General features: G+C 42.9%; 1 protein-coding gene across 4 annotated transcripts in view; it reads right to left on the bottom strand.

Moving 5' to 3' along the window:
- The window catches only part of PRPF40A (pre-mRNA processing factor 40A), an 827,412-nt gene that overhangs the window by 765,421 nt on the left and 39,965 nt on the right, over positions 1-22,026 (bottom strand). For all 4 annotated transcript variants that reach the window (XM_085645530.1, XM_085645532.1, XM_085645531.1 and 1 more), the window contains exon 2: positions 13,644-13,721. In XM_085645530.1, coding sequence (XP_085501656.1) covers positions 13,644-13,721 — 78 coding nt within the window. The remainder of the gene's footprint in view (positions 1-13,643; positions 13,722-22,026) is intronic.

Raw genomic sequence — 22,026 nt, 5'->3', positions numbered from 1 at the left:
TCCTTCGCCTCACTACCTGCGATACCAGTCCTGTCGGTTACTGACTCGCCGATCTATAAAAAGTTTCAGCAAATGCACAGAGGCAATATCCTATAAAGCAAGAAGCTAAAAATCAGGTCAGGGAGATCTTAGATCAGCTTGAATACCAAGGGGTGATCGAGAATTGCACCTCATCAATGAACAATCCTTTGTTTCCTGTCATGAAACCTGACAATACAGATCGTCTAGTTTTAGATTACAGACATTTAAACACATGCACACAGACATTCGCTTTCCAAAATGCACACAGTGCCGCATTAATGAATAACACGAGTAAAAAATACAAAACCACACGTGATATCTCAAATTGATTTTTCTGCCAAAATATAGTGCCTGAAAGCAGGTATTTGACCGCATTCTCAGCGTTGGGGACCCAGTGACAATTTTGTGGTCTCCCCCAAGAATAGCCCGGGGGTATTTTCAGCAAGAGTAACTGAGTTACTCCAAAATTGATATGAGGAAGCATTGTCCTTTGTGGATGATATTTATCTGACGGACGATGACTTAAGAAGCACTTGACCAGGGTCAGCACCATAATTATGGGATTCGCCTCTGAGGGCTGCAAATGTAACTTTAAAAAATCTACAATTGCCCACCTCAATGTCCTGTTTTAGGATATGAGCTTTCAAGTCAAGGGAAAAATCTGACAGCTAACTTTTTAGAAAAGTGTGCGCTGCTCCATCCTCCAAAATCATACAAAAATGTACACTCAATACTGGGATTCCTAAATTCCAGCAGAACATACATTTTGGATTACGCAGAAAGAGTAAAACCTGCCTACGATTTAATATAACCGGACTTTTCAGTTAGACAATGGACACAGGAACACACAAACATCCAACGTTCACTACAAGAAGTGTCAGAATCACGAGATCGTTTATCTGAAGTGCTTGCACAGGAACAGAGATGCTAATTCCCAACTCCATCTACAAGGCAACCGGAGTTCCAGTAATATTCACCTGGACTCCGAAACCACCCTGCAGGGGGAAGTGGATAAAATAATAAACAAAGAAGAGACTGGTCCTGAAACTCCGGTTCTCCGCTATCCTTCACAGCTTCTTCCTAATGCTGTTGTCAGCTCTTGTAAATGAGAACCTTAAACAAGAAGACAACACAATAACTTTCTTGTTCCCTTCTGCTTCTAACACTCTCTCCCTCTATTCGTATTTTCACCTACCCTGGGTTTCAAGCTCTGTGCCCCTCTTCTGTATGTCTGTCTTGTTGTGTGGTGATTTTTCTTTCCATTCTTTTCTGTGATTCTGGTTCTTCCTTCCAACTCTTTTCTTTCAGGAGTGGATATTTCTAGCTGTCCTCTTCTTCCGTGTATTCTTCTTGAAGTGATTTTTTACTCTATACTATTCTTGCGCTAAGCTAGTGTGTTCCTTGCTTTTCCTTATTTCCAGCTACACGGTTCTAGAGAACTATGGTGAGTATATTTATTATATTGTTTATTTCTTGTCTCTATATTAACATATCTGTTTATTCCTCGGGGCGTATTACAGAAGACTAGGACTATCAGGCACGTCTTCTAAGAATTCTCTTCTGTCATATACTTTTACATTTGATTTTCCCAAGCCCCTCAAAAGTACTTAGCTTCGGTCTTCTTTTTTCTGTCACCGGATGGCGCCAACGACCTCCGAATATCTGCTCGAGATCAACGGAGATGATTGGAAGTCTTCACGAAGGTTGAAGTGAATTCTTCGTCTTTTGTCTCAGTAATTCTTCGGAATCTCCTCTGTGCTTCTCTCGGAATTGTGAAAGAATTCTGACGTGGAAACTATTCAGTTACTCTGACGTTATCAACTAACTCTACAGCTGCTCTCTCTAATTTACTCAGGAACTCTAATCTCTAACTGCTCTCTCTCTGAATTACCTCAGTGAAGTGCGTCGTCCTCTAGGAGCGCGCGCCTCTCCTAACCTCGGAACACCTGTTGGGAGAAAGACTAGACTGCCGCTATGCTTCCAGCGCGGCCGCCATCTTGGAGTTCCTCTTTCTATTTAATTCAGTCCATGAATTTTCCTTTGCCCATCTGTTCAGTCTTGGGCGGCCGAAAGACCCCAACGTTGCTCCCATTGTCGCCTCTTCGTTCTCTGGAGGCCTGACAAGAAGACAGGATAGCTTCAAAACACTTACAGACGCGGGTAAACGTATGCAACTTAGTGATCCGTGCAATAGCGGGTCAATGGGGGTACACTTATTCAACCTTCAATGAAGGCGAAACGGTACCAATCGCTTACAAATCACACCTGTACATGAACACAGAAATGCGTTTCACTTAAACAGAAAAAATCCTGACAGCAGTTCAGACCGCTGCAGCAAGAGAAAGAGCGCTGGCTCAGGGAAAGTGCATAATTGTCGTAGCACCGGTACCAGCTTTAGAAGCGGTTACAAAAGCTAGCATTCCAAACGCTAAAGCATTACATCCAAGATGGATACAATGGGCTGATTCTCTTACCGCAATGGATGTTGAATAGATTTGATTCCAGTCTAAAAACACAAGCATTTCTGCAATACGAACAAGAATATCCTCTACCAAATGAACTCTTGCCTCTAGATCAGTATGAACATATTTATACTGACGGATCTGCTCAACCGGCCATAGGGAGTAGGCAACAATACAGCACGGCATGTGCTATTGTTTAAGGCCGCATACGGGTTGGAACGTTCCATCCAAGTTGCACTAAAACGCAATCTCTTGGAGACTGCACAGCTCAGTTGGCAGAGTTCAAAGCACTGATACTGGCACTTCTAAACACGGATCACGAATTCCCCACACTGATAGTGTGTGATTCTTTTTACTATGTGCAGTCATACAATGAATATTTACATAATTGGGAACAAAACTGGTTCAAAGGCGCAAAAGGTGGCAAAATGAAGCATAAAATGCTATGGGAACAGGTAGTGGAGTTGAGAAACGAACTACCAAGCACTCACGTGATACACACACTGAGTCATCAACGTGAATGCATTCACATTGAAGGGAATTCAATGGCTGATGAAGCCGCAAAGAGGGCTGTACGCACAGCTTCCATAGCTGCAATCATTCGTTCATAAACTACAATAGACTGAAATTATGGTTGCTGTCATTGCTTTGCCCAAGAGCAGCACAGCAGTACCAAAGAAATTTCCACTCAAGTACTCTTACAAGTTAGATACAAACAACATTCCATATGCTCAGATTCCTGGAGTGGGGGGGGACAGAGTGATACCAAATATGGATTGTAGGCAAGGTTTAATCCTAGCAGCACATGAGGGATTGGGTTCTGCGCACACAGGCGTTACAGCGACTATTTCATTGTTGAAACAGCGCTCTTGGTGGCCAGGTCTAACAAAACAAACTAAAGACTGTCTTGAAATGTGACATCTACCAGCATCAGACAAACCGCTCGCATGTGTGTATCTGGACCACTGCGGCCCCTTACAATTAGATAGGACATATAAATATATCATGGTTGCAGTGGATTCATGCTCAAGATTCCTATGGGTTTGGCCTCAGCGCTCGGCTGACGCTCAAACTGTTATCAAAGATTTGCGAGTCTTTATAGGGACATACGCAGTTGGCACGTTGCATTCTGAACGTGGCCCGACGTTTAGCTCTCTGGCTTACGAAGAGGCCATGGAAAGTATGAATTTAGCTTTGCGGTACTCCTCTCCGTACCATCCTGAGGGAAATTCGGTTGTGGAGAGGAGAAACCGGGACCTAAAGCAATCTTTAACAGCTAGGATATAAGGCAAGGGCGGTAGCTGGGTCAATCACATATGGGGTACACCGAGCACTCAACCAGCCAAAAAGTTCTCTAGGGGGCGTTGCCCCATATGAGGTCCTATTTGGGACAAGAATATGGCTAACTGATCTTGATTGCGTAGGCACAGTGGCGGATGAGAAACCATTTGATATCCATGATCGTTTGGCTGTTTTACAGGATCTAAATGAATCCAGGACACAACAAAGTAACGTCCTCCTGAAACAGACCCCCACTGGGGAAGTCAAGGCAGTCACGGCAAGACCTGTCTGGATCCCAAAAGTCAGGGATCTGGTCAAAGAGAAAATAGTGGACAAAAAAGAATTTGGACCATCATACAGAAAGCCTGTACCTGTCCTAGCAATTCAAGTTACAAGAACTGTACTTTTGCCACCTCGTCAGGAAAAAAGGAGAAACTATTTGTCTCAATCGACTTCATCAAACCACACTGAACAGTAGGCCTCATGGACTCCACAGTAGCAGACGCCCTCCTCTAGCTACAATCCAATAAGTTCAAACAGAAAGACTCATCACGTTCGAAGAGCCTCCTGTACTGAATGAAGGACTATGCAACAATGCAATGGAACTCATTCCCCTTGAACCAGAAGTTCAGCTTCAAAATCAAAGTAACATACAGGTTGCAATAAGACCAAATACTAAGGTTTACATCAACATGCCTCGACGAGAGCAAACTACGATTTCAACAAACCCCGATGCAATTCCTTCAATTGATCGAACTGCTTCTGGCTACTTCATGAACTTTGATAAGTTTTCCTTGGATCCAAGTGAACCGGAAATGACGCCAGCCCAACCAACACGCAAGCAACAAGTCAAGAACTTTCTCACAAAGACTTATCTGGGATCGCCTTGCGTAGAACTCTGGGTAATTACTGGGATACTGTTCTTTCTTTTCTGGCTAGGCTTAGTTAAAGCTTTTAGCATGCTTATTAATGGACAATATCTACAACAAAGCTCTACAGCCCAAAAAGTTATTTTGATTCTAAAACCACATCAATCGTCTCATAGTGAACAAAGAGACTTGTCATCAGTGAACATCACAGCAGTTCCTATACCGGACGGTATAGTTTGGGACAAGGTTGATTTTGATATATTCGGTCCGACAACTATTAAAACTTTCTCATGTGTTTAAAATTTCATTAAGTGATATCATTACCTCCAGTACATTTTCTGATGATTGGGACTCTGAAACTGTTAATAACATGTCTTCTGATTTAGAAATAACTGCTGCAGTTCCGAACACTAAAATGTTAGGAGGTAATTCAGACTTGACACTTTGTACTGTTACCAACATTATGGTCATCATTACTTCCACAAATCTATCACCTAGAAATGTTTTTGAGTACCACCAGTGGGAACATAGCCCTACACCACCTAAAGGTAGTTTGCAAACATTTGCACAGAAATTCTCATATTTTTCAGGGTTTAACACTTCTGACCCGATGTCATTTTATTACAAAGTTACACTGGCATCGGCACTGAAAATTATGCTGACAAACACCAAACAGATTTAGTCTGCTTCCTTTATTGCCCAATTGTCTGAACAGGGTTTTGACTTATGGAAGGACACAATAGACTTAAAATCAGTCTTGGGTCTTAGAGACTGGCAAGTCCAGGGATTAGAAGCACTACTCCGAGCATGCCTCATTCCACAGCTGATGATATTTCTAAATGACACTGTGCAACAGACATTCTGTCTTGGACTAGCCAAAAGCAAGGACCTGAATACACCTTGGTTACCATCACCAATTGAAAGGAGGGGGGGGGGGTATTGGGCAAAAATCAACTTCACAGGAAGTGGTAGAAATAGATGACATTTTACGGTAAATTAGATCAGAGCCTAATTGGAAAGAATGGTTGGTTTGGCCCATAGACACAAACAGATTTAAGCAAAGATTCTCTGGTACCACCGAAGGGTTTAGTATCCATAGGCCAGATCCACGCTATGTACAAAGAGAATACCCAGGGGTAGTGACATTCTACAGTGTTGGGAAGTTGTGCCTTGATTGGCTAGAAACCTCACCAATCACAGAAGTGAATCAGCACTTATCCTTACTCACACAAGACAAGGATCTTAGAGATTTTTACTAGGCCCCAGGAAACCACGTCTAAAATGTTTCAGATAAGCTGGCATTTATGCTGCCTACAATGAAATCTGGAAAATATCCCAACAAGAGGCCGCAGAGAGAATACGGGAATTAGACCGTATTAACTTAGAGAAAGCGTTCGCGGTAGTGAATAGCGTGTTAACAACTTTGACCTCCAGGATATATTCCTTAAGCAACATTGTATCTTCTGCGATAGACATACTGGAACAAGATTTGGCCATATTACAACACTGACCATTTCAGTTATGTTCTATTATGTTGTTAAGCAGGACGCTGCAACCTTTACGTGCAGGCTATGTGGCTTGGCGTTTTATCAACAGTACGACTCAGTTTACAGAATACAATCTGACAGATAAACAGGTAGAAATGGCACAAAGGGAAGCAAAATATACCATGTTAGGTATTGAAAAACTGGATAGATTATCATTTACGGTAGCGGAATCAGCATCAACAGAATGGCTAATCCATGGCCACATAACTCTACCGGTAACTACTTTTCAGTTTCAATATTGCCTTGAGCAAAGGCAGGCAGGCAAATATGAAAAGATGGGTAAGGAACACATTAAGGAATCTTGGGAGTTATCATACAGATTTCGATGCCGGAGTTGGGATTGAGAGGTGTTTCTAAGTGGTGCAAACTGCAAGAGCGCTTTAAGCGGTTCTCTCATGTGCCAGGATATTTTCCTGCACGGAGCTAGTAATGGTTCAGTGGCGAACTTGCCCTGCCGCATGAAAGGGAATCCAGAAGCGGTGATTACACCGGTATTCGAGCTGATCTCGAATGGGAGTTACTTGATGCTGAACGGTCATGGTTGCTGTGGGATGCTTCCAGGCATTGCCCATCTGGTCACTGAACGCCAAGGTTACTTGCTGTATGCAAGTATTGTTTCCCCCCCCAACAAGTACAGTCAGGGAGGCGCAATTGTGGCCTTCGTTGAATGTTTCCTTTATACAGTTTGATACTTTGAGCAGACTGAAAGCCATGCTTTTATAGCAAACCGTACCCTTAACCTCCACCCGAAAGACCTTTGATCTTCAAATCACAAAGACCTCAACTGAGATACAGGCACTTACACGTACAAACTGCCCCTTTCATTTCGCAGAAACGGTGGGTCATATCTTTAATATGTCTGATACGAGTGGTATTGTACACACATTTAAGACCATAGGGTCAGGATTTCTAAGCACTTTTCAGACAATTCTCAGAGTAATTCAAAATTTTATACACTCCGTGTTGGGAAGCATTTGTGGCAGTCTTCCGCTGATCCTGTTCTCTATAGCAGGAATCCTGATTGTCATTTTTCTGCTACGCAATGGAAGGTCCAATCACCACCGAGATGGAAAAAGCACTCCTGGAGCGTAAATACCGTGAACGCATGGTACGGCATCTGTGCACACCTCACCTATGGGAACTGAGCGCCTCTTGGTTCCCATCATTTAGACCAGTCTGGATGGACTGCATCTTACCTGTTCTTCGATGACTGTTTTGCGGTGAAGAATGCATGTTGGATCTCTGTCTGACACTTGCATTGGACACGCCTGCGGACTTGAATACCAGGCTGGAACCCTTGAGGCCCCATGCTCGGCAGTGTCCCATGCGTATTCCTAAACTGATGGCTGCATTCATAGAGAACCCGCAGGTGCCTTTCACTACAACTGGGTTGAGCATCAGCTCCACCACTAGCACTCTGGTATCGACTACAGCACCAGCTGCCTCTACACCAGCTATTGGCAGTTCTGAATATCATATGTGCTCCATTGACATACTCTGTGAGATGTTACAGGGACCGTCCTCTGCAGCAGCGGGCAACAGCGATGTTGCGTCTCCCAGCCAGGGCACAATCTATAATTGGCTCATCGTGTGCTGGGAAAGAATTCGGATTTTTCCTTTTGGTTTCAAAAGTAGTCTAACTTTGGAACATTTCCTCAAATTGACACTTTAAGCGGTAGAAGGCCATGCTTCTCTAGTGATAGTGGTTTGACTTTTATAAATGAACCCAACTAGGACTTTGGCTTTAAATGACACTTCCAATTTTGAACTTTCGAAAATAATTTTTTTCCTTCCCCCCCAATATTAGACGGTTTTTAGAAAAACTATATTTTAATGAAGATCACTGATAGTTTTATGTGCTGCTATCTAGTAATTAGAATAGTCCACTGGCATTTTTTACTATTGTTGACTGTTCGGAAGAGGAGTCGGTGTTATGTTTCATATAGGTACCCTGATATAGGTCCAGGTAATATACACCTTCACCTACATTACCTCCCTTACACTACATAGTAACAAGCCTTTAGGATTGAACCTTTACCTAGTCCTGGGTGCAGAAGGAGGGTTTTTACTGAACAACAGCGTCCTATAACTTCATCAATGGACTCATACAGTATGAATGTTGATGAGGGTTCTTGGAAACCAGGCAGGGGCTACACCACACCTACCCCACCATATCTACATACAAGGTTCATCCCATAAGTCATCCTCAAATCCAACAAGAATTTGCAATGCGATAGGTCTTGCATTATTAAAGTTTGAGCTATTGGTGTTGCATTATTTAGCAATGCCAATAGCTCAAACTTTATTAATGCGAGACCTATTGCATTGCAAATGCTTGTTTATATTATTTTTCTTTTCTAAAAAGTATATTGTTGTGTGTTTTTGTTATGCAATGATTTGTTATGCAATGTTTTGTTGTGTTTTGTTATGCAATGCTTTTTTGTGTTTAGTTATGCCACGTTTTGTTATGCTATGCCACGTTTTGTTATGCTATGCCACGTTTTGTTATGCTATGCCACGTTTTGTTATGCTACGTTTTGTTATGCTATGCTACGCTTTGTTATCCTATGCTTATGTTTTGTTTTGGTATGCTATGCTGTGTTATGCTATGCTTTGTTATGCTATGCTTTGTTTTATTTAGTTGCGTTTTGTCATGCTATGCTGTTTTGTTATGCTATGCTTTGTTATGCTATGCTGTTTTGGAATGCTATGCAACGCTTTGTACTGTTTTGTTATGCATTGTTATGCTATGCCGTTTTGGTATGCCAGGCTTTGTTATGCTATGCTACATTTTGTTATGCTATGCATTGTTATGCTACGCTACACTTTGTTGTGTTTTGTTTTGCTATGCTATGCTGTTTTGGTATGCTATGCTGTTTTGGTGTGTGTTATGATATGCACACACTGCTTTCTCTTACCACACTGCAGTCTGTCACACTTGCACCCACCTGCTGTCTCACCCACTATGCTCTCCCTAGGAGACACACACACTGCTGTCTCACACTCACACTGCAGTCGCACACACACAGCTCACACTGCAGTCGCGCACACACACAGCTCACACTGCAGTCGCTCACACTGCCGTCGCTCAAACAGCTCACACTGCAGTCGCTCACACTGCCGTCGCTCACACAGCTCACACTGCCGTCGCTCACACTGCCGTCGCTCACACAGCTCACACTGCCGTCGCTCACACTGCCGTCGCTCACACAGCTCACACTGCCGTCGCTCACACTGCCGTCGCTCACACAGCTCACACTGCCGTCGCTCACACTGCCGTCGCTCACACAGCTCACACTGCCGTCGCTCACACTGCCGTCGCTCACACAGCTCACACTGCAGTCGCTCACACAGCCGTCTCTCACACAGCTCACACTGCAGTCGCTCACACAGCCGTCTCTCACACAGCTCACACTGCAGTCGCTCACACTGCCGTCTCTCACACGTCTCTCACACACTGCCGTCTCTCACACTGCCGTCTCTCACAGCTCACACTGCAGTCGCTCACACTGCCGTCTCTCACACAGCTCACACTGCAGTCGCTCACACTGCCGTCTCTCACACAGCTCACACTGCAGTGTGAGCTGTCGCTCACACTGCCGTCTCTCACACGTCTCACACACTGCCGTCTCACACACTGCCGTCTCTCTCACACTGCCGTCTCTCTCACACTGCCGTCTCTCTCACACTGCCGTCTCTCTCACACTGCCGTCTCTCTCACACTGCCGTCTCTCTCACACTGCCGTCTCTCTCACACTGCCGTCTCTCTCACACTGCCGTCTCTCTCACACTGCCGTCTCTCTCACACTGCCGTCTCTCTCACACTGCAGTCTCTCTCACACTGCAGTCTCTCTCACACTGCAGTCTCTCTCACACTGCAGTCTCTCTCACACTGCAGTCTCTCTCACACTGCAGTCTCTCTCACACTGCAGTCTCTCTCACACTGCAGTCTCTCTCACACTGCAGTCTCTCTCACACTGCAGTCTCTCTCAAATGAAATGTTAAAACTGATCTGGTATTTAGACAGTAGCACGCCATCACCAAATTTTCAATCTGAGAGTTTGCACACCAATTAGAGATCAAAGATATCCATTGTTAAGTGCTCTAAATAAGCCTTTATAGTTCTCTTCATTCCAACTATCCCCATCTCTTGGCCTCACTTGAGTGCCTCAATCTTCAATGTGCATGCACTTTTAAAGTAAACTATTTATGCCTTCTTAGCAGTGCTTAATGTGTAAAATACTAAGTACTGGGGCTCCAAGCCCCCCTCAAAAGCTCTCCACCAGCGCCAACAAATGCGGGGCCGACACCCAAGTCAGCCACTACCAAATGCTGCCTGACCCCCCCCCCCCCCACTCTATCCCTGCAGGCTCCGCTCCACACCTGTCATCAATATTGGGGCCATAATAGGAAACAATAGCAATCTCGGTCCCCCTAATAACTGCCTGCACCATAATCCATCTGCCAAATTGATCTGTTAGCGTGGACTTTATGGTGACACCCGCACCTATTCTAAAAAGGACCGCTACTCCTTTATTATGTACAGTCTGCCCAGAACAACAAAAAAGTTCAACCCATCTATATTTCCTGAAAACAGTCTTACACTCAAGATGAGTTTCTTGTAAGAGGCATACTTGAGCTGAGGACTGTTCCAAAAAGGCCATGATCAGCCTTTGTCTTCGCGGACATCGTAACCCGTTAACATTTCACGAAACAAACCTTATCCAAGCAGTCGTCATGCTATCCTAATCCTTCTAACCACCCTCCCTTTCACTAAACACTCCCAAACAGACTTACTCTTTAAGAAAAAAGAGATGAAGAAAGAGGACTTATTTTTTTATTTTTTCCCCCACAGCTACCCCACCAGTGCACCCCTCGCCCCCCCAATTCTCCCACCCTCGTAAACTCCTCAACTCCTCATATCCCTGGGGAACCCTCCCTACTCCTCTAGGCATGCGCCTTTGGCTAGGAGCCTCCCTGATGTGTCACAAAAAAAAAAAAAATAGAACAAAAAAATAAATAAAACCTGGCGACGGAATTCTTACTAAACTATACATTTCTCTTTCATTTTTTAAGAATCTTTTCCCAATACTTGTTTATTCATATATGTATTTAGAGATCTTATACCGAGTAAACACTTAATAGTTATATCCCGCTCTCGCCACCGCTCCCACCGCTTTCCCTAATCTTGTCTGTTAAGGTATCGACTTCCTCTATTTGATACAGATTATACATGTGGTTATTCCACATGATCCGCAGGGATGCAGGAAATCTTAACTGTGTCCTAGCCCCCAACGAATTCGAAATTGTCATCCTCTTACCCAATTCCCATTGCCTTGTGGCGGTGATATGGGAAACATCCGAGCAAATAAGAAAAGAAAAAAGAAAAGAATATTATTGTATTTTAAAAGTTGACACTTAGAAACTTTTTCCCATAGAATCACCAATGTTCTCCTATGGCAGAAAATTCACTTAGCAGGTAAGTAGTGTTATCGTTACTTTTTAGGTCTCGCCTGAGACAGCGCTTTAGCGCTGCTCTGGCGAGACTTATAGTAAGCGAGTTTTGGAAGTGCAAACAGTGGCTTTTCAGGCCTCCAAATACAGTGCATGTGCCCTGGGCGCGCGCACCATTTGGCAGCCTGAAAAGCACTGCCTGATCACTTGCTTTGATGTCCTCAGTGAGCCGCGCGGCCACTGAGGACATCAAAGTGCACACCATTTGCCACCCCCTTGTTTTTTCCTTTGATCCCTATCTTTCCCTTCCTCAATCTCACCCTCTCCCTGCCTTTTACAACTGCGGCCCGCACCACTGCGCCCGCCCCCACTCCCCCCTCCCACTCCCTCCTCGTCAGCTTCAGTGCGCTCTTGTTCTCTGTCTCCCAAACATCATCCAGCAACGATGCCATGGCTGGTTTCACTTTCTTGGTTTAATCACTGTGGCCTTTTATTTACCCCTCCCACCTGCCAAACAGCATCCAGCAGCATTCACCGTGGCTTTTTATTTATGTAATAGAGCGCCCGTAATGCTAGCCTCAAAAGAACACCCAACCAACCTCCCTAACAGCATCAAGCAGGGAATCGCCGTGGCACTCTATTTAAGCGAGGTTCCCCATTTTCCCAACCACCTCTGATTTCCTCATTCCGAACTCACTCTTCCCTCCATGAAAGAGCAGCCCTGATCACTGTACAGGAATGCAGTTTAACTCCTTGGACGGCAGACCTGGGCGTTTCCTCCGTGTAATCGTATAATTACCGTGTCAACATGTCCGCTAATGTTTTTATTCTTGTGAAAGCCATGCGCCTAAACAATATACAGGCAAGTATGGGGGGGGGGGGGTTCATTTCGATGTGGTACTGGCATAAGAATTCATAAAGTCACAGCTTAAAGAGGGCGTCTGAGGATTTCTGTTGACGATCGTTACTATGTCCTGCTTATCTTGTCTGAAAACCACAGACTGCGACATGTGATGCTTCCGAGGTACGGTGGTTGCCAAGGGACAACAAGCATTTGCAATGCAAAAGGTCTCGCATTTATACGAGTTTGAGCTATTGGCATTGTAAATGACAGTGCCTTTTATTTATGTTTTAAAAAAACCAAACTTAAATAAAAAGCATTGTCATTTACAATGCCAATAGCTCAAACTCGTATAAATGCGAGACCTATTGCATTGCAAATGCTTGTTCTTACACAGTGGTGGATCCTGGATCCAGCACTGGCCAACCTCCTGTAAACAGTTTAAAGAATGTGTTTAAGTCATACAGACGATTTTTTAGGAATATTTTTAGTTTGTGAAAATAGACACTTAGATTGAAGAAGAATCCTTAACATTTGCTTCTAGAGTCTGCTTTTCAAACACAAACACACAATCTAAAAGTCAGATTAACCCCTTTATCAAGGGTGTTCCCCAACAATTACAATCAAGTATGTTTATGTCCTGCAGTCACCAGCATCTCTGAACATTAATTGCAGATGCTTATTCAGGATGCTTCATCTCAAAAACATATTGGGTGCTCCTTTCAGTTCTTCGCAGGTGTACGTTTCACAACCAATACTGGTACGTAGAAGGCCTAGAATTGTATACAGGCGATCGCCTTTCTCTTTGCTCAAGCTTTTCCTTTCATTCCTAATGTTACTTGCTATATTAAAAAGCCAAAGCAGTTTCTGAAGCTACTCAATCGCTAGAGAAAATCCAAAACCTTTCAGGGCTGTTTCACGCCAGGCAGGTCAAGCGTCACTAGTGGTGAAATATGATCTAATTTTTTTGCTTTTCAAAACTTTGGAACGTCGGTTGCTATAGTCAAAGGATAAAGTTAAGTTTACCCCAGTTTCAATTTAATTAAAATGCTCCAGTCCTGGACAGTAAATTGAAACAGGGAAATGTTCACTATACCAGAGTGTCGTATTTCAATAAATACAAACGTAGCAACCAGGGATAAAAGTAAGCTGGTTTATTAACACTTACATATGGCGGTCGCATAAGTCGTGGCCCATTGGGAAAATGGCCTTGTTGATTTGGCCCATTTGGTCCATCTCCACCAGGCTAAAAGGAAAAAAATGTAATTAGATTAAACGTCTATATTACAGTACAAGCTCATTCTAGTGCGACTAACATTTCCACAAATCCTCTGTCAACACAAAAATAGCATCATTAGATAAAGGTTGGAGGCAAGGCGTATTGGGTAGGGAAAGATCGTATTTATACATTCTATAATTACAATACGGCCAACATATCCGCCTTAATAAAATATCCATGATGATCCCAAGCAGCACTCCCACACAAGACACACACACCAGGAGACGGACTAAACATTAGTTCCATAGGAGGAAATGTGCCCTAATCCAGTTCTGCTCAATCTTTAATTTATGTAGGTATCCATTATGCCCACCTAACAGGACAGTGGCTTCTTAAATAAACACAGGCTATTGATTGACATAGTGGTTGGTATTACTGTTGTGACTCCATTAGACTACGTAGTACCCTCGCTAAGGAAACTATCATCCAATGAAGGCTCACACAAATATAAGCACACAAATCTGGCACAACTACAACATAAAAACATGCAAAAGAAAACATTGCCTCATAGCTCCTATTTACATCCTGCTTGGAACGCATCCTGTACTCTTTGAAGCTACATAATTACAGTATTTGGCTCCCAAGGAAAAACACAGTAACATGAATTGCATACATCTGCTTCAATGACCAACTCTGCTAAGTTACCTTTAAACTACTCAAGAAAAGAGTAATACTCGGCCTTCATGATCACTTATTTACCGTAACCAATCTCTCAAACAGTAACTAAAAGCCAACTGTTAGTAGTAGTGACCCTGCAGGTTCCTTCAAAATATGTTCAGAAGTACGTGTGTCCAAAACAATAATGTCAAAGTTTGGATACTTTAATGGTAAATGTCGAACATCTTCAAGACCAAACTGCATTAACTTTGCTGAGCACTGCATGCCAAAACATCTTCCTTTTGTATGTCTTGTGCTGTATGCAGGTATCTGAAGTGACTAGAACAGAGGAGAACATGCCTTTCTACAGAAGGTTGGTTCTCGTCATCTGTAGTGAAAGAATGAGGAAGAGAGTATCTGAGACCACAGGTCTGATTCATAATCTATATCCAGGGCCACTGGAATTATGCAAATGTGAGGATGTGGCATTTTTCGCAAAGTTATGAATTTGCAACAATCCTTCATCTGCTGCATAATCTACAGACTTTAATCAAAACATTTTTGCTACTAGCTCAAACGGTTCAAAAGTAACTAAAGGCCTTTCATAAAGGTAAATTAGTCCCCTTTCTGTTGCTTATTGCCATATTTGGATGTTGAACTAGCACTAATGAGGTGCAACCTATGCCCTAGTGCAAAAATGACAAAATACAGTAATGCCGTCACAAACTGTGACGCATTAGGCAGCATAATTTGCCTTTTCTTGACACATAATTCAGTCAAAGCGATACCAAAGGGGATGATGGACGGAGCGTTTGAGCAAATCAAACACTCACCCCCAGTCAACTGATCTGGGTTTAATCCATCATCATTCTTTAGCTCACTCCACCACCCCAGTTCAGACATGGCCATATGCCAGTCCTAGGATGCTTGGTTCCAGTCCAGGGAGGACCTGGCTTGGCAGTTCGGGCTTGACTGTTCCCATGGGGCACAGGGTCAAGACTGATTTGCATATGGCTGGGTTCAAACTGGAATGGCATGGTGAGCAAAAAAACGATGGATTTAGGTCCAGATCTCTGTACTGGGGTGAATGTATGACATTATCTGCATTCTGTCCATCAACTGTTGTTTTTACATAATTCGGTCAACTCTGCTGCATAATTTGGCCCTTCCCTGCTGCATAACTCCATTGTCCCTGGCTATACCTTATTGACATAAAAAGGATTTTCCTACAGCTAGTTTTCATTCAGACAGGGGTGCAAAATTAATTTCACATTTTGGCCTGCCTAGGCTTCATGTGAACCTAGTGCAACTGAGTGGTAGGTTAACAAAGCACGCATCCCACTTTATGAAATATAGGTCTCAAATGTTAGGTCCAAGTCTTTAAGTTTACATCCAATCAAGAGGACAGTGTGCATCTGACAATTACTGTGCTTAAATGTATTTTATTGAGTTAGAATCCTTAGGCACAAAAAAAGTTAACAGACAAGTGGTTGAAATTAATCTGTGAGTTTGGTCTAAACCAATAAGTATACTGAGATTATAGGTTGCCATTCAATTAAAAAAGAAGGCCTTATGGGTAATTGCACAAACTTCAACTACTGGTACGTTGCAGAAAGACTAGAGGCTATAACACCCACTGTATAACAATCAAAACCTCATAGAACAAGAATTTAACTATCCAAATACACAGGAGATTATCAAAAAGGTCAATTTTAAAAGGTGAGGGAACAATTTCAGGTTGATAAATCAAAACTACAATTACAACCATGGGGTTAGTATAAGTACTGCCAGACGCTCAGGAAATACTGTTTGGGGCCATGGACAACACATTTTAATGTTATTTTGACCTCTGAATAAGGAGCATCTTTGGCTGACAATTTACAGAGTGGAAAATGTTTAGCGCAAAGAGGACTGTCTGCTGCCAATGGAAGATACGCAACCACATGAATAAGAGGTTCAAAAGTGTTAAATGTTCATTAATGGAAAGCCTTTACTGATAGGGTGGGGACTCAAAGGAAATACAATGAGCCTCAGCTTGGACTACTAACAGCCTTTAGAATGTAAGAATATGTACATGTGTGTGCAAAAATTAACTTTTTGAGGCTATTCTAAAACTTTTAAAATGCTCCTTAGATATGCTCAAATGCATACATAAATGCAAGATTAAACCTTATTTACACCTTGAAAGAAAACACAAAATTCAGTGGCAGTTTTGCTAATCTACACTTTCCATTTTAAAAGGACATTTTATATACCTTTTTTCTAAGGCATCATTTAATAAAAACATGTGGGACGCATGTAGGAATTGTTTATAAAAAAAAACGACAATGGAGAATCTGTGTAAAACGACTAAGGTACAACTTAATAAAAAAAAAATTTAAAAGCGTTGTTGTACACCAGAGGGGCTGCTGTCCAGCATGGATAAAGTTAGTGAGGTAAAGGAGAGAGGCGTGGAGTGTCGTGAAATGGTATCAGATCAAAAGGGGGAGGAAGAAGAAGCTGCGATCCATTCGGCTTCCTTACAGTAATCTATTATCAATGGAGAATGGATCACTTGTACCGGTGTACCAGGGTATTTCTGCCGTCTTAAAAAAAAAAACCTATTTCACATATAAAGGCCGTCAGGCGGTAGATCTTGATTCTCCGCCTAGGCAAAAACGTGACAGCATCATCATTGTGTTTCTTTTTGATATGCTATCCTCCACCCGGAGGAAGACCTGCTGGTTATACCAGTAGTGATCAGCGATAAAATAAAAGAGGTGCTCAAGTGAGGCGAGTTAATAATGCCTACAATCCCTGAACTGTAACTTGGGGCCGCAAGGAGAGCGAGCACAAATCGCGACAACCTGCAATGCCAGCAGGTTACCTTGTCTGCCGGCATCCCAAGGAAGCCCGCAATTAGGGATATAAAGTTATAGGTACTTACCGACCAATGACGTATACAAATTTGGTGAGCGAATGATGTACTCACCTAGGCTGTGACACTACTCAGCCATCACAACCTTAGGTCCTGAAGAAGGCCCCCCCAACCCGTCGGGGCCATTAAATGGGGCTGAAACATGTGTTAATCACGGATCACTACTGCTATAACCAGCAGGTCTTCCTCCGTGTGGAGGATAGCTAATCAAAAAGAAACCCAATGATGATGCGGTCACGTTTTTGATTTGGTGGAGAATCAAGATATACCGCCCGACAGCCTTTATACGGAGGTGTCTGAGGCCTTTTAGAGAGGGGCACTCGGTAGGGCTGCCCCTTGTCCCCGCTGTTTGAGCTAACAATGGAGCAACTCGCGATCTTTCTCAGGGGCCGCCTGCCGGGTTGGAATATTCCACTTGGTGACAGACATCATGTCTCAGTGTATGCAGACAACACCCTGGTGTGTGTTAAGAACCCAATGGAGTCCGTCCCACTTCTCATGCAACTAGTGGGGCATTTTGGTGCAGCGTCCGGGGACCGAGTTAATCGCTACAAGACTGTGCTTTAGCCCCTGACCAGGCTGGTGGCTAGGGAAGTGAAGCAACTTCCGGGTGTGGCAATGGCATGGTAGACGCACAGTTTTAGGAATCTTGTACTTCAGATTACCCACCATAATGGCCTCCAATATGCCCTGAACATGGAGAAAATACAGAATGGCCTATAGTGCTCAATCATATTCTGGACCACTCTGCCATTGTCTGGGATGGGTAGGGTGGGCCTATGCAAAATGGTCTTCCTCCCACCCTGCCTCGAATTGATGTGGAATTCTTTTTGTTCTCTGCCCTCAGACATGTTTAAACAAATAGATAAGTTACTAGTGGATTTGGTATGGGCGAGGAAGAGATGCAGGGTGCGAATGGATGAACTGAATATGGATTTGTGTGAGGGTGGACTGGGGCTTCCTGATCTGCACTTGTACCATCTGGCTGGTCTTCTACAATATGTGGCAGCATAGTGCGATACGGACCCTAATAATGGAAAAAGCTTGGCTTGATGGCGGGGACCACGGGTACTGTTCAGCTTCCCCAACTTCTTATATGTAGCAGGACACCCCATTTTGCGATGCAAATGTGGCGAAAGCGTGTGACACAGCAGTCCGAGGGTTATTACGAGAGCGCCTTACAACCCATGTCTGCCGCTTGTGTGCCTATGCCCCCTCTTGCATATCCGTTAGGCCATTAACGTGGAGGATTGGATCACAGGGGGATGTGAGAAGGCGGGTGGTCTGTATATGAAGGGTATTTTAATGACCTTGGCAGAGATGAGGACCCACTATGGGGTGGACAACCAACAGTTCCTACAATATGCAAGCATTTTGCACACTGTGCATGGGATATGGCCCACCTTTCCGGAAAAGCCAAAGAGATATCCTGTTCTTGGGGTGATTCTAGACCCGGGCTCCTATAAAGGCATTATCTCCAGATTGAATGTAGCACTGAAGGCAGATAGGACAACGGTCGTGGCCAAGAAACAAGAAGCGTGGCACAAGGAGGTAGAAGCCCCAACAGACTAGGAGTGGTGCAGGGTACGGGCACAGGTGCGTGAGGTGGCAAGCAATACCTACTTTAAGTTAGTGCCCTTTTACTGCAGGAGCCAAGGAATGTAGATTATGTAAATTACGTACCGATGAACATGCAGAGAGGGATATTGAGATGTGGTCGAACATGCTCGATGTCCTTGGTGACAACAATGGGCAACAAGATGAGGCGGTGGAGCGAGACAGGGGCATTGAATAGGGTGACATGAATGCCACTGGTGAGCTGGAAGGTGGAATGGTTTAACACATCTCACTTGACAGGATACAGTTTGGGTTTTGAGAAGATTGTAAGCAGTCCCTCTTGCTTAAATGCAGGAGTAGGGACTGGGGTGGAGAGTGGCCACTTTGGACTGCACATGCGCCACTCTACTAGGTACTATGATGGAAGGGTAAAGGGGGAGATTAGTGGCCTCGTCTCTCATATTCCAGACAAGAGGATAGGAGATGGAGAATATATTCTGCTTGGAGCATGCCTAGACCCTCCCACCACTAGACTAGGTTGTTTTTAGGTCAAGCCTAGGCAGTGCATGCTGCTCTGCGAGACATGTGAGCTGAGGTAGGGTCTTTAAGCTCCACCCACATTTTTAATTGGCTTGTGTCATTGTCCACTGTAAACTGTGGCTGTTCATGGGTCAAAGGGTTTAGATATCCCTCCTTAATACCAGCTAGTCTCATTTTGTAATCCCACCCCCTATGGCAACACCCCCCGTTAAGTGTTACCTCGGTAGGCTTTAATTACAGCCTCTGAGCACTATTTTCTCATATAGCATATCCTGCCTGCTGTTGCAGGCAGGACACGCTCTCTCCTAGCGCTTTTTTTTTTTTTTAACAGCACACAGTTGCAATGCAATAGGTCTCGCATTGTTAGAGTTTAAGCTAATGGCACTGTAAATGACATGGCATTTTATCTGTTATAAAAACATAACTAAAAGGCAGTCATTTACAATGCCAATAGCTCAAACTCTCAAATGTCAGACCTACTGCATTACAAATGCTTGGTGTCAATGTGTAACAACGCTGCTATGTTGTCTTATTTATTATTTGTATGAAAAACTGAATAAACAAATTTAAAAGAAAAAGGATTTAAAAAAGAAATTTCATTAGACAGGGCTTCAAACAGTGGAACTGGCTTCTCGTGGAAAAGCTCACCATCTTAAAATCTCAGCTGATAACATTCAGAGCCAGACACAAGAAGGGCCCGCTTTTTCTTTAGCAAATATTTAGTGGATCATGGCGAGGAAGCGATTTGCGCTCCAGAAATAAGTTACTCTAGGCTTTGCCTAGAGTAAAGCAATCCCGAAAAGGAGGTTGTGACTTCTCACCCACAAATAGTGAGAACACACATTGTTCTCTGAAATTTCAATACCCATAGCGAGAAGTACATCACATTTCGAAGAATTTAGAGCTGCAGGGATACTTCAACTGACTGGTTACCTTTTTAATCCAGGAGTTGAAAGTATAAGTTTATGAGTAAGCCAAACCCATTAAGTAGCAGAAAAAGTTTGAGGGCTTAGGAACCACACACATATGGATCGCAAGGCCTATTGACATTTGGAACGCATTACCTAGAGGCAATGCCAGAAATTGTGACTTTGGAGCAACAGCATACAGCAGACTCTGAACTCAGAGCAACTCCAGGCCTGCCAACTCAAAATAAATACACACATCACTGATGTCAATTACTAATGGCAGCTGTTACCTCTGGATTGCTGAGGTGTTTAGGTTTCATTATTTAAAAAAGTGTAATATTTGTCAGTGCTGTTGCTTTACAGATTACTTATGAAATTCTACCTTCTACTTGTGCATGTATTCTATGTATTACTGCTATTGGAATGTATGGGTGATGGTTTGGAACACTGCTGTGTCAGTTGAAGCAGCCATCTTGATCCCTCATTTCACCAGTACCTTGTTTATCCTGTTTTCCTCAATAAAACCTTGAAAAGTACTGAAGATCTCTGATGAATCTATTACAAAGAATTGAAGACCTTTGATGACAACCTGGAAACCCACATCAATTGCTCACAGATATCGTGACACTTTCCTCGCTACCCTCGTCTGAACAGTCATTAATGCAGCAGCAGTAACAGTTAACACACTTAAGAGAGCCCTATTTTCATTCTGTATTTTTCACTTTTCGCCCTTTCCCTGGCACCTTAGCAGCGACAAGTGTCTAAGCGTGGTACAGAGGGTTAATATGGGTTAATATGTGATATAATCAGATCTCAAAGTTCTTGTTACGTTATCCCTGCCACCTCTTGTAGTTTGGGAAATTCACATCCATGACAACCGTGTATTAATCAGAACACATTTATTTATTAAGTATGCTAGTAGAAATGTCCACCTTACTTTTTGATACGCTTGCACTCTAATGCCAAGGGATAGAAGGGAAAAATTGAATAGCCTGGTGAGATCACCAGAACACTTTTTATACTGGAGATAAATGGATTGTTTCCTTGTTTTGTTAAATATATAGCAATTGCGTAAACAATATAGAGTATTTCACAGTAAACGCTGCTGCTAATATTATGAATGGAGAAGGCCAAGAATGCATGGGGTGGAGTGTGTATGTGGTTCACATAAAATTAATTTACTATTGTTTTTTAGAAGCATTTTATTATTTTGCGATGGTAGAAAAAAAGACTAATAATTTTAGTTTCTGTTACAAACGAGAAGGAAAAAAAAAAAGGATGATTTTAATGAATCCAACAGTAAAATTAAGTTAAAAAAACCAAATGTTCATATGCTCATGAAGCCAAGAGGTTACTGTCAGCACTCTGTGCATGCTCCAGTCAGTGCCATAAAACATCATTTAGATTTAAATACACTTACATAAATCATGCCCATGTACAGAGCAATTAATACACGATTACAACGGGGTACAGCGGTACTAAACAACAATAGGATTTTTATGGATAATTTTAGACTATGGTTTTATGATAAAAACTAGGTTTATTTATCTATTTATTGAGCTTATTTTGGTAGGATATATCTGTCATTGGAACTGGTATTTAAACCTTTAATGCTGATTTCTACCTCCCGGCATAGATTTTATGATATTTTAAAATCTATTTATTAATGCATTGGATGCATCATAATTTGCACAATTTTGCACATTGGAAGGATTGTTCATCAACAATGATCCTAAATCTTGAGGAAATGTTG

Source organism: Triturus cristatus, chromosome 3_1, assembly GCF_964204655.1.
Source record: "Triturus cristatus chromosome 3_1, aTriCri1.1, whole genome shotgun sequence".
Lineage (NCBI taxonomy): Eukaryota > Metazoa > Chordata > Amphibia > Caudata > Salamandridae > Triturus > Triturus cristatus.
This window is presented reverse-complemented; position numbering and strand designations above follow the sequence as displayed.